Source organism: Heterodontus francisci, chromosome 3 (assembly GCF_036365525.1).
Source record: "Heterodontus francisci isolate sHetFra1 chromosome 3, sHetFra1.hap1, whole genome shotgun sequence".
In the NCBI taxonomy this organism is placed as follows: domain Eukaryota; kingdom Metazoa; phylum Chordata; class Chondrichthyes; order Heterodontiformes; family Heterodontidae; genus Heterodontus; species Heterodontus francisci.
Window position 1 is genome coordinate 146054837 of NC_090373.1, and position 13132 is coordinate 146067968.

At 41.8% G+C, this 13132-nt stretch overlaps 1 protein-coding gene across 2 annotated transcripts in view; it reads right to left on the reverse strand.

Annotated features, from left to right (window-relative positions):
- bckdhb (branched chain keto acid dehydrogenase E1 subunit beta) overlaps nucleotides 1-13132 on the reverse strand; it is a 372243-nt gene that overhangs the window by 288134 nt on the left and 70977 nt on the right. For both annotated transcript variants that reach the window (XM_068026695.1, XM_068026696.1), the window contains exon 4: nucleotides 11635-11768. In XM_068026695.1, coding sequence (XP_067882796.1) covers nucleotides 11635-11768 — 134 coding nt within the window. The remainder of the gene's footprint in view (nucleotides 1-11634; nucleotides 11769-13132) is intronic.

Sequence of the window (13132 nt, forward strand, 5' to 3'; positions counted from 1 at the left end):
GACTTTCAAAAGGTATCTGATACAGTGCCACAGACTTGTGTAAGAAGTCTGCGGCACAGTGGCGCAGTGGTTAGCACCGCAGCCTCACAGCTCCAGCAACCCGGGTTCAATTCTGGGTACTGCCTGTGTGGAGTTTGCAAGTTCTCCCTGTGTCTGCGTGGGTTTCCTCCGGTTTCCTCCCACATGCCAAAGACTTGCTGGTTGATAGGTTAATTGGCCATTATAAATTGCCCCTAGTATAGGTAGGTGGTAGGTAAATATAGGGACAGGTGGGGATGTGGTAGGAATATGGAATTAGTGTAGGATTAGTATAAATGGGTGGTCGATGGTCGGCACAGACTCGGTGGGCCGAAGGGCCTGTTTCAGTGCTGTATCTCTAAACTAAACTAAACTTGTAGCTCATGGAATAAAAGGGATGGTAGCAACATGGTTATGAAAATTGCTGAGTGACAGGAAACAAAGAGTAGTGGTTAATGGATGTTTTTCAGACTGGAGGAAAGTTTGTAGTGGAGTTCCCCAGGGATCAGTGCTGGGACCCTTGCTTTTCCTGATATATATTGATACACCTTGGTGTACAGGGCACAATTTCAAAGTTTGCAGATGATACTAAACTCGGAAGCATTGTGAACTGTGAGGAGAGTGTAGAACTTCAAAAGAACATAGACAAGTTGGTGGAATGGGCAGACAGGTGGCAGATGAAGTTCAATGCAGAGAAATGTGAGGCGATTCATTTTGGTAGGAATAACATGTAGAGAGAATAAAGAATAAAGGGCACAATTCTAAAGGGGATGCAGGAGCAGAGGGGCCAAGGTGTATACGTGCATAAGTCATTGAAGGTGGCAGGACAGGTTAAGAGAGCAGTTGATAAAGCATACAATATCCTGGGCTTTAACAACAGAGGCATAGAATACAACAGCAAGGAAGTTATGTTGAACTTGTATAAGACACTAGTTTGGCCTCAGCTGGAGTATTACATCCAGTTCTGGGAGCCGCACTTGAGGAAAGACATGAGGGCATTGGAGAGAGTACAGAAGAGATTCAAGAGAATGGTTTCAGGGATGAGGAATTTCAATTATGAAGACAGACTGGAGAAGTTGGGACTGTTTTCCTTGAAGAGAAGGCTGAGAGGTGATTTGATAGAGGTATTCAAAATCATGAGAGGTCTGGACAGAGTAGATAGAGAGAAACTGTTCCCAATCATGAAAGGATCGAAAACGAGAGGGCACAGATTTAAAGTATTTGGTAAGAAGCAAAAGTGACATGAGGAAAAACTTGTTCTTGCAGAGAGTGGTTAAGGTCTGGAATCCACTGTCTGAGAAAGTGGTGGAGGCAGGTTCAATTGAAGCATTTCAAAAGGGAATTAGAGAGTTACATGAAAAGGAAGAATGCAAGAGTTATGAGGAGAAGGCAGGGGAATAGGACTGAGGGAATTGCTCTTTCAGAGAGCCAGTGCAGACATGATGGGCTGAATGGCCTTCTTCTGTGCTGTAACAATTCTGTGATTCTGTGATTTTTTTTGCTGAACTAACAGAGAAGGGTCATGAAGGGAATGTTGTTTATATGGATGTTAAGAAAGCCTTTGACAAAGTACCACATAAAAGGTTGGTTCACAAAACTGAGACTCACTGAATTGGAGGGTCAGTACCAGTTTGGATAAAAAATTGGCTTAAGGACAGAAAACAGCGAGTCATGGTAAATGGTTGGTTTTCCAGACTGGAAGATGGTAAACAATGGTATTCCCAAGGTTAAGTGCTAGGAACACTGCTTATTTAAGACTTGAATATCGGAATACTCAGTAAAATTTCAAAATTTTCCAATGATACCGAACTTGGCAAACAGCAAAGATAATACAAATCGACTGCAACACAATATGGATAAGCTGGCAGAATAGGCAGACAAATGGCAGTTGGAATTTAATACAGAGAAGTGTGGGGTGATGCATTTTGGCAGAAGGGATGGGGAGAAGCAATGTAGACCTAATGGCACTATTCTAAAGAGTGTGCAGGGACAGAGGGACCTGGGGCTTCAAGTGCATAGATCTTTGAAGGTGGCAGGACATATTGAGAGAGTAGTTAGTAAAGCATATGGAATCTTGGGCTTCATAATGAGGAATTGAGTACAAAAGCAGGGAAGTTATGCTGAACCTTTATAAAGCTCTGGTTAAGCCTCAACTAAAGTATTGCGTCCAGCTGTGGTCAGCACATTTCAGGAAGGATGTGAGGGTCCTTGAGAGGGTGCAGAGGAAATTTAACAAAATGGTTCCAGAGATGAGAGATTTTAGCTGCAAGGTTAGCTTGGAAAAGCTGAGGTTTCTCTCTTTGGAACAAAGGAGATGGAGGGAAGATTTGATAGAGTTGTGCAAGATTATGACAGATTTAGATAAAGGTAGGCAGATAAGCTGTTCCCATTAGCTGATGATACACAGACTAGGGGAGACAGATTTAAGATTTTGGGCAAGAGATGCAGAGGAAATACAAGGAATAACTTTTTGTTTTATACAGGAGTGATAATGCCCTGGAACTTGCTGCCTATGAGAGTGGTGGAAGCTGAGATGATCAGTGATTTCAAAAGAAAAGTGGATGGAAAAAAAACTTAAAGGGCTACAGGGATAGAACAGGGGAATAGGACTAACTAGACTGCTCTACAGAGAATCAACATGGACTCGATGAGCTGAACAGCCTCCTTCTGTGCTGTAATAATGACTAAAATTCTGTTGCCCATGTCTTAACTCACACCAAATCCCGTTCAGCCACCATCCCTGCGTTGGCTGACCGGCACAGGCTTCTGATTAAACCTCAATTTTAAAATTCTCAGCCTTGTTCTCAAATGGCTTTGTCCCTCCCTATCTCTGTGATCTCCTCCAGCCCCACAACCCTCCAAGATACCTGTACTTTTTAGCAAGAATCACTGGATAACAACAGGAGCAAAGATACTGGCTGATTTCTTTCCAATCTCTTGCCCAAAGCTACCAGAGCCAAAAATTACCAATTGGAGCATGCTAAATGCACTTTCAAGACAGGATAGGGAAAATAACAAAAAAAAACTTCATAGAAAAAAAATACCCTCAAGTTATGGGAGAAATTTGCAATAATCTGACTTAGTGATAGTCACTGTCATTTAATTTTAATTGTATTTAGTCTGCCAAAACATGAATATGGCACCACATTCATTATGTACAGTACATAATTAGGCTTTGAGGGTTTTCACATATTTCCACACATTAATGAGCAACGGGCAGAAAAACTAGCATTCTATGTTTTCTTTTCCCAAAATCTCCAACACATAATTTTTCTTGTCATTTATACCAAGAAATCTTAAAACATACTTAGATCACGGCTCCTTCAGTAAAAGAAGGACCAACAAGGTGGATTTTACTATCTCTGTCAGCAGTTTTCCAGTCCTCACTGGATACAGGTGTGGTGCCGGAGGATTGGATGACTGCTAACGTTGTACCTCCGCTTAAAAAGGAAGCAAGGGATAGAGCAAATAATTACAGGACAATCAGTCTAAACTCAGTAGTGGGCAAATTATTGAAATCAATTCTGAGAGACAGGATAAACTGTCACTTAGAAAGGGACAGATTAATCAAGGACAGTGAGCAAGGATTTGTTAAGGGAGGATCTTGTCTGACTAACTTGATTGAATTTTTTGAAGTAACAAGGAAGATTAATGAGGATAGTACAGTTGATGTGGTCTAAATGGATTTTAGCAAGGCTTTTGACAAGGTCCCACATGGTAAAATAACATCTCATGGGATCCAGGGAAATATAGCAAGGTGGGTACAAAAATGGCACAGTGGCAGGAAACAAAGGGTCATTCTTGACGGGTGTTTTTTGCGACTGGTGGGCAGTTTCCAATGGTCTTCCGCAGGGCTCAGTACTCGGTCCCCTGCTTTTTGTGGTATATATTGATAATTTGGACATAAATGCAGGGGGCATGATCAAGAAGTTTGCAGATGACACAAAGATTGGCCGTGTGGTAAATAGCGAGGAGAATAGCTGTAGGCTGCAGGAAGATATCAATGGACTGGTCAGGTGGGAGAAAAATGGCAAATAGAATTCAAACCAGAGAAGGGTGAAATGGTGCTTTTGGGAAGGTCAAACAAGGCAAAGGAATACACGATTAATGGGAAAATACTGAGAGGTGTAGAGAAAGTGAGGGACCTTGGAGTGAATGTCCACAGATCCCTGAAGGTAGCAGGACAGGTCGATAAGGTGGTTAAGAAGTGCAGCATTTGTTGAATACAAGTTCTCACTCTTGAAATAGATTGGTTTCATTCCAGTCCAGTAATGTGGAAATGGTGTACATAACAAAATGTATCAGACATGTTTATTAACGGACTGATGACATTGTTCCTGCTGTTAGAGATTTATGCCTCTGCGGTTTGTTTTCTTGTTGTTTGCAGTACTTAGCCAATATCTGCAAACCTTCAGCAAATCAGAAGCTATGCATGATTTCAGATCAGAGTGCATCAGAGCTGACAGATTAAAAACAGAAGACAGCATATTGATGCCTTGTTAGAGGTGCAGATTGACCAAATGGTAAAACTCTGACTCAAAAATCCACTTGCCTGTCGAGTAGATGCCAGTGTTGTAGCTGTATTTGAAGAACTTGGCTAGGGGCACGGCCAGTTCTGGAGCACAAGTCTTCAGTACTATTGCCGGAATGTAGTCAGGCCTTTGCAGTATCCAGTGCCTTCAGTCGTTTCTTGATATCACATGGAGTGAATCAGATTGGGTGAAGACTGGCATCTGTGATACTGGGGACCTCAGGAAGAGGCAGAGATGGATCATCAACCCAGCACTTCTGGCTGAAGATAGTTACAAAAGCTTCAGCCTTTTCTTTTGCACTGATGTGTTGGGCTCCCCCTTCATTAAGGATGGGGATATTTGTGGAGCTACCTCCTCCTGTTAGCTGTTTAATTGTCTACCACCATTCACGACTGGATGTGGCAGGACTGCAAAGCGTAGACCTGACCCGTTGGCTGTGGGATCGCTTAGTTCAGTCTATTGCATGCTGCTTCTGCTGCTTATGATGCATGTAGTCCTCTGTTGTAGCTTCACCGGGTTGACACCTCATTTTTAGGTATGCCTGGTGCTGCTCCTGGTACACCCTCCTGCACGCTTTATTGAACCAGGGTTGATTCCCCTCCACTTGATGGTAATGGTAGAGTGAGGGATATGACTGAAGAAGTTTAAAGCTTGGGAATCAGTGAACTTTACTTTTGGACAGAGGAGGTTTGTTGAGATTGGTTTTTCACTAATATTTTTGGGTTCATGTTTTGGGGCTCAACAGCAACTTGCAGTTATTAATGCAAGACATCTCTGGGGACAGGTTTGCTTGTCATTGTCTATACCCAAGGTACTGACTGTTTAGGATGCTGAGCATCAATGTCTTGCTAAAGCGCTGCTCACACAGATACCACAAAGTAACTCATTGTGCTTATTTTTAAACACTAACAAGTCCATATGTTCATCCTTTAAAAAATAAAGAAATCCAAATACATCATGAATATTTGTTGTTTAGCATTGGGTATAACAAAATAAGTTCAACTACTTTTCTGAACTTGGTTGCTAATATGTGTTTCCACAAACTAACTGCAGACTACTGACCCATTAATCTTCTCTTTTCTGAATGCTATATCTGTTCTTCACATGTATTTAGCTTGCTCCTTCTCTCAATTTTTTTCAGATACTGTTATAAAATGCTTGATTAGATTTTATTTTTTGGTTCTGACAAAGGACACTGTCCAAAATAGTATCATTTATTTCTGATTATGTTGACCTAACTTCACAATTTGTTTTTATTTTAGCTGTCTAAAGTTTGGCAATAGATCAGATACAGCAACGTCATCAATCCTTTAACATGCACCTTCACCATTCAAAGCCAAGAGGTACAGCTGGAAACTTGCCTTCACAGCTGCAAGCCTGCAGCACCAACAAGCTTTATAATGTTCCAAAGGGTCGACTTTTTCTTCAGTTCTCAGTGGCCTGGGATATTCAGTACCAGTTGGCTGCTGATTTTTTTTTAATGTTTCAGATGCCTCCTGATTAGAATGAAAACTAAAAAGGTGACTGAGCGACATGGCAAGTTATGCAGCCTGTAGCTGTCATTACAACTACGCACTTGCAGCCAATCCATTTGAGCAGATAATGCTTGTAGTATAGGGGTTAAAATTGCTAATAAAAAACTATTTGCAAAAATGCGTTATAAAGTTCACTTTTATTCCTCACTCCCAGACATCCTTTAAAGCTTTCTCGACATTTCAGCCCATATTGTGAAAAATAAAATCAATTTCACTGCAACACAGAATAATAAGATATGAGTCGATACTCAGGATCTTACACCAAGTTACTACCCTGCTGTGATGTAACTAGCACTCCACCATAGGCAGGAGGGAAACAATCATTCCAAGCTCCTGGTAAATAGCAATTTATCAATTTTCAATCCATAATTCTCTTGACAGGGCAATTCCTGCAAGCTGGCAAAAATCCCTGCAACCTGGATCTTGCCAATAAGCACAACCTATTGTATGAAATAACTTCAAATTAACACTTTTGCACCGATATTAGTCCATATATTCAGTAAGGAATTTGCCCTTTAACCAGATCCTAAGATTTGTTATGATCAAAAAATGAAAAGTAAATGATACACCATCATAATAACTGTACAAAAAACTTTGAGAGTCACAAAATGGAGAAATAAAAATGGCAAAGGAATATAATAAAGGTCTAAATTAAACTAAATTTGAGAACATAATGCAGAAAAGGGCACCTGACGGATCAGCATCAATAATTATGGGACGTGTGCAGTGCTAGCAAGACTGTGCTCATTGCCATCCCTCGTTTATCTGAGCCCTTGTGGCAATGGTATTCCCGTGATGATATTAGAAAATGAATCCCAGGATACTGACTCAACAATAACGAAAGTACAGTGATTTTATGTCCAGGTCAGAACGGTGTGTGCCTTGGATATGATATTAGCAAACTGTTTGGCAATATGTAACCTGGTAGTTGATACAACTTTCTCACTAAAACACTCTTTCCATAAAAAAATTAGTTCCAAGAAATTAATTTGAAGGATTCTTTGGAGCCTTGGAATTTTCAGCCACATTATAGTCACACAGCAACCTGCCTTGGGCTACTGTTTGGCCCATTCACTAAACCAAAACTTAACTCAGAACTCAGAATTACCTCAACTTTTGAAAGAGTAAGTTTTACTAACAACAGTACCTATTTCACAGCACAGGAAAATATTGAAAATTATTTGAAACTGATTAAAATGGTGTTTATAATGCTAGAAAGACAGCTAATGTGCAATTGAGAACAATACCTTCCATACAAGATCATCTATTTAAAGCAGCTAACAACAGCATGACTTTCTTAAATTATCTGGTCCAAGGTGATTCCCCTCCCCTTTTCTCCTCTAGATGATTAATTTAATAAGGCAGTTCAATGAATAAGGAAAGATATTGCTTTCCCAAGACAACCAGGCCTCAACGAGTAGCCTTAACGAACCCCCATCTCAGACCAACCACTGCTTTTAACAACCAAAACCAATTTTTAAATTTAAAAATATCAGTACAAAGTAATAAAACTAAACAACTGGCATTTGGAAACATATTATCCCAAAGTATTAATTCACAAGGAAAAGCTTAGTGAATGTTATGTTTTCAAATAGCTTTTTGTGAGTACACTTTGACAACGACAAATCCAGCCCTGGTGACCCTGCAAAGTCCTCCTTACTAACATCGGAGGACCCTGTGCCAAAGTTGGGAGAGCTGTCCAATAGACTAGTCAAGCAACAGCCTGACACAGTCATACTCACCGAATCATACCTTACAGACAATGTCCCAGACACTGTCATTACCATTCCTGGGTATGTCCTGCCCCACCGGCAGGACAGACCCAGCAGAGGTGGCAGCACAGTGGTATACAGTCAGGAAGGAGTTGCCCTGGGAGTCCTCAACATCGACTCCAGACCCCAAGGAGTCTCATGGCATCAGGTCAAACATAGGCAAGGAAACCACCTGCTGATTACCAACTACTGCCCTCCCTCAGCTTATGTATCAGTACTCCTCCACGTTGAACACCACTTGGAGGAAGCACTAAGCATAGCAAGGGCACAGAATGGACTCTGGGTGGCGGACTTCAATGTCCATCACCAACAATGGCTGGGTAGCATCATTACTGACCAAGCTGGCAGAGTCCTAAAGGATATAGCTACTAGGCTGGTTCTGCTGCAGGTGGTGAGGGAACCAACAAGAGGGAAAAACATACTTGACTGCAGATCTTTATGTTTGTGACATTATGGATAGGAGTGATCACCACACGGTCCTTGTGGAGACAGAGTCCTTTCTTCACATTGACAATACCCTCCATCATGTTGTGTGACACTTCCACCGTGCTAAATGAGACAGATTTCGAACAGATATAGCAATGCAAAACTGGGCATCCATGAGGCGCTGTGAGTCATCAGCAGCAGCAGAATTGTACTCAACCACAATCTGTAACCTCACGGCCCGGCATATCCCCCACTCTACCATTACCATCAAGCCAGGGGACCAACCCTGGTTCAATAAAGAGTGCAACAGGGCATGACAGGAGCAGCACCAGGCATACCTCAAATGAGGTGCCAACCTGGTGAGATAACAACCCTGGACAACTTGCATGCTAAACATGCGATAGACAGAGCTAAGCAATCCAACAACCAATGGATCAGATCCAAGCTCTGCAGTCCTGCCACATCCAGTTGTGAATGGTGGTGGACAATTAAACAACTGACAGGAGGAGGTGGCTGCACAAACATCCCATCTTCAATGATGGGGAGCCCAGCACAGCAGTGCAAAAGATAAGGCTGAAGCATTTGGAACAATCTTCAACCAGAAATACCGAGTGGATGATCCATCTCGACCTCCTCTTGAAGTCCCCAACATCACAGGTGCCAGTCTTCAGCCAATTCGATTCACTCCGCGTGCTACCCCAGTACCACTCCATCAGTCTACTCTCAATCAGTAAAGTGATGGAAAGTGTCGTCGACAGTGCCATCAAGCAGCACTTGCTTAGCAATAACCTGCTCAGTGACGCTCAGTTTGGACTCCGCCAGGGCCACTCAGCTCCTGACCTCATTACAGCCTTGGTTCAAACATGGACAAAAGAGCTGAACTCAAGAGGTGAGGTGACAGTGACTGCCCTTGACAGAGTATGGCATCAAGGAGCCCTAGCAAAACTGGAATCAATGGGAAATGGGGGAAAACTCTCCACTGGTTGGAGTCATACCTAGTGCAAAGGAAAATGGTTGTGGTTGTTGGAGATCAATTATCTCAGCTCCAGGACATCACTGCAGGAGTCCCTCAGGGTAGTGTCCGAGGCCCAACCATCTTCAGCTGCTTCATCAATCATCTTTCTTCAATCATAAGGTCAGAAGGGGGATGTTTGGTGATGATTGCACAATGTTCAGCACCATTCGCGACTCCTCAAATTCTGAAGCAGTCGGTGTAGAAATGCAGCAACACCTGGACAATATCCAGGCTTGGGCTGATAAGTGGCAGGTAACAGTCATGCCACACAAATGCCAGGCAATGACCATCTCTAACAAGAGAGAATCTAACCATCCCCCTTTGACACTCAATAGCATTACGATCACTGAATTGCCCACTATCAACATCCTGGGGGTTATCATTGATCAGTAACTGAACTGGGGTAGCCATATAAATACCGTGGCTACAAGAGCAGGTCAGAGGCTAGGAATCCTGTGGCGAGTAACTAACCACCTGACTCCCCAAAGACCGTCCACCTTCTATAAGGGACAAGTCAGGAGTGTGATGGAATACTCTCCACTTGCCTGGATGGGTGCAGCTCCAACAACACTCAAGAAGCTCGACACCATCCAGGACAAAGCAGCCTGCTTGATTGGCACCCCATCTACTAACATTCACTCCCTTCACCACCGACGCACAGTGGCAGCAGCGTGTACCATCTACAAGATGCACTGCAGCACTGCACCAATGCTCCTTCGATAACACCTTCCAAACCCGGGAACTCTACCACCTAGAAGGAAAAGGCAGCAGTCGCATGGGAACACCACCATCTGCAAGTTCCCCTCCAAGCCACACACACCATCCTGACTTGGAACTATATTGCCGTTCCTTCACTGTCTCTGGGCCAAAATCCTGGAACTCCCTTCCTAACAGCACGGTGGGTATACCTATCTCACATGGACTGCAGTGGTTCACGAAGACACTCACTACCACCTTCTCAAGGGCAATTAGGGATGGGCAATAAATGCTGGCCTTGTCAGCGATGCCCATATCCCACGAACGAATAAAAAAGGCTGCACTCATTACTCTATTACAGTATTAAGCAATCAAATGAATGCTTTGCAAAAAGGTTAATCCTACTGAAATAAATAATGGGGAAAAAAATTGAAGCAAATTAGGAACAAGCATTTCGTCTTTGATATTACAATTTAGTTTTTACACAATATGCTATATTTTGCTCCAATTTTTCTTCAGGTTACCATCCTCTAAAGGGGTTGCCAGCACAGACATGATGGGCTGAATGGCCTCCTTCTGTGCCATAATTTGTCAATGGTTCCAGCAGCCGCAAAGGACAGCATAATGCACAACTCAATGCACCATAAAAAAATGAGAATACAGCAAAATGTATATAGCAGTTGATGGCATTTTCAGTTTTTAATTTATCTCAACTGTTGCATAAAATGTACAGGAATCAAATTTATTTCTAAATCAAATCACAAGCAGCTGGAAATTGTCAAGAACAGAGGTAGTAAGGTCCAATAAGTATAATGGAAGGGCATAACTGAATAAAGGGAGAAAATCTTCATGCAATATATTTTTATTCATAAATATGGCACGGCATAACTGTACTCACGAGTGCCACTTGATCCCAGAATCTGGTTTCCAGTGCCCATTCTCACAAATATTCACAACTTTGCAAGAAAGCAGAGAGTCATAACGGCAGAGAAGGAGGCCACTGGGCTCATCGAGTCCATGCCGGCTCTCTGTAGAGCAATCCAATCAGTTTCATTGCCCGGCTCTATCCCCGTAGCCCTGTAAGTTTATTTCCCTTAAGAGCCCACCTAATTTCCTTTTGAAATCATTCATAGTCTCCACTTCCACCTCCCTCCTAGGCAGCGAGTTCATTACCACTCGCTGCATTCCCCCAGCATCTCTTGCCCAAAATGTTAAATCTTTGTCACCTATCAGCAAATGGGAACAGCTTTTCTTTGTCTGCCCAATCCAAACCTGTCAGAATCTTCTACATGTCTACCAAATCTCTCCTCAATCTACTGTGCTCCAAGGAGAACAACCCCAGCTTCTCCAACCTAATCTTGTACCTAAAATCTCTCGTCCTTAGAACAATTCTGGTAAACCTCCTCTGCGCCCTCTCAAGGACCCTCACATCCTTCATTATTGTGCTGGAAGGTCACCTGAATAGACAATAAAAGTTTCATTAAATGTTATGTCTAGCTAGCAGGCTTTAGAAAGTAATATGGTTAACTCATAAATAGATTTTGAAATGTAGTCTGTTGAAACAGGAAGAAAATTAGTAAATCTACAGAAATGCTAATTTCCAGGGTGTTCAGTAATTCACTGTAATAGCAATTACATACCTGATCAAAGGCTGGAAAGATGTAGTCTGCAAACTGTATTTCTGCAATGGCTGTTGCTCCTGTAACTGCTACACCAATTCCAAATCCCACAATACCTTGCTCACAGAGAGGAGTATTGAACACTCGTTCTTTCCCTAAGACAAAGCAATATTTTATGACTATAACTGAATGACTACAAGGAAGCGTTAAAAATATTAGAAGTATGATTAAATAAATGCTTAACCAAATGACAATTGTGACTAACAATTGTTGAAAACCATTTAAAAGCAAAACATGTGAACACATTCAGAAAACATTTTCAAACAAATATTTTAGTTTCTAGAACACAGAAGTACGAAGTAGAGTTGGGCTCTGACAGAACTTGCTCCAGCAGACTGTTCTTTACATTTAACTCCCAATAAGATTAATAATTTGCCGAAAGGGGAGAAACAAAATATCCAACACAAATGCAACATTAACAGGGATTAAACAAAACAAAATTGAAACAGAAAACAGAACAGAAGCCCCATAAGCAACACATAAAATGACTATAACTGTGCAATACATTCATCTTTAATGTAATGCAAGATGGCCTTTAAACAAAAAAGATTTTGCCATATTAGCATACAAGAAAATCTACACAAAGCACAAGGCAATGACGAGTTTTGCTGTTTACATTTCAATCAGACTATACTTTATTTAATGTGCAATATATGATCCCTCTGTAGTGCTGCAAACCATTTGTACCTGAATTTATAAGTCACATGATTTTAGAAAGTGTACTTTCAGTAGATTTAAAACACATTTTCATTACAATTATAACATCAGTACAAAGTGGTTTTGCACCATACTGACACTGCAGTTCTGGTATAAATACAGACAAATCTAGAGTCAAGGCCTAACGTGACATCAAAGCAAATTGGAATCAGATGCCCTAGAGGGAGTCACACTCTACTTTGAATTCATCTTGGGTTTAAATATCCATTTGTCCTACACAAGTTAGCATTGGTCTGAAGCTGCAACCATTTTGTATCAACACTAAACTTGTAAATTCAACCTTAAAATGTAAAGCATGATCAAAAACAAATCAAAATCATGTGGGGTCTGGACAAAGTAGGTAGGGAGAAACTGTTCCCACTCGTGAATGGATCGAGAACAAGAGGGCACTCGAGATTTAAGTGATAAAAGAAGCAAAAGCGGCATGAGGAAAAACTTTTTCACGCAGTGGTTAAGGTCTGGAATGCACTGCCTGACAGTGTGGTGGAGGAAGGTTCAATTGAAGCATTCAATAGGGAATTCCACTGTTATATGAAAAGGAAGAATGTGCAGGGTTACAGGGAGAAGGTGAGGGAATTACACTAAGTGAGTTGGTCATTCATACGACCATACATACATCCGAAGAAGGAGCAACAGTAGGCCACTCGGCCCCTCCGTCATTCAATAAGATCATGGCTGATCTGATTGTAACCTCAACTCCACGTTCCCGCCTACCCCAACAACCTTTCACCCCCTTGCTTAT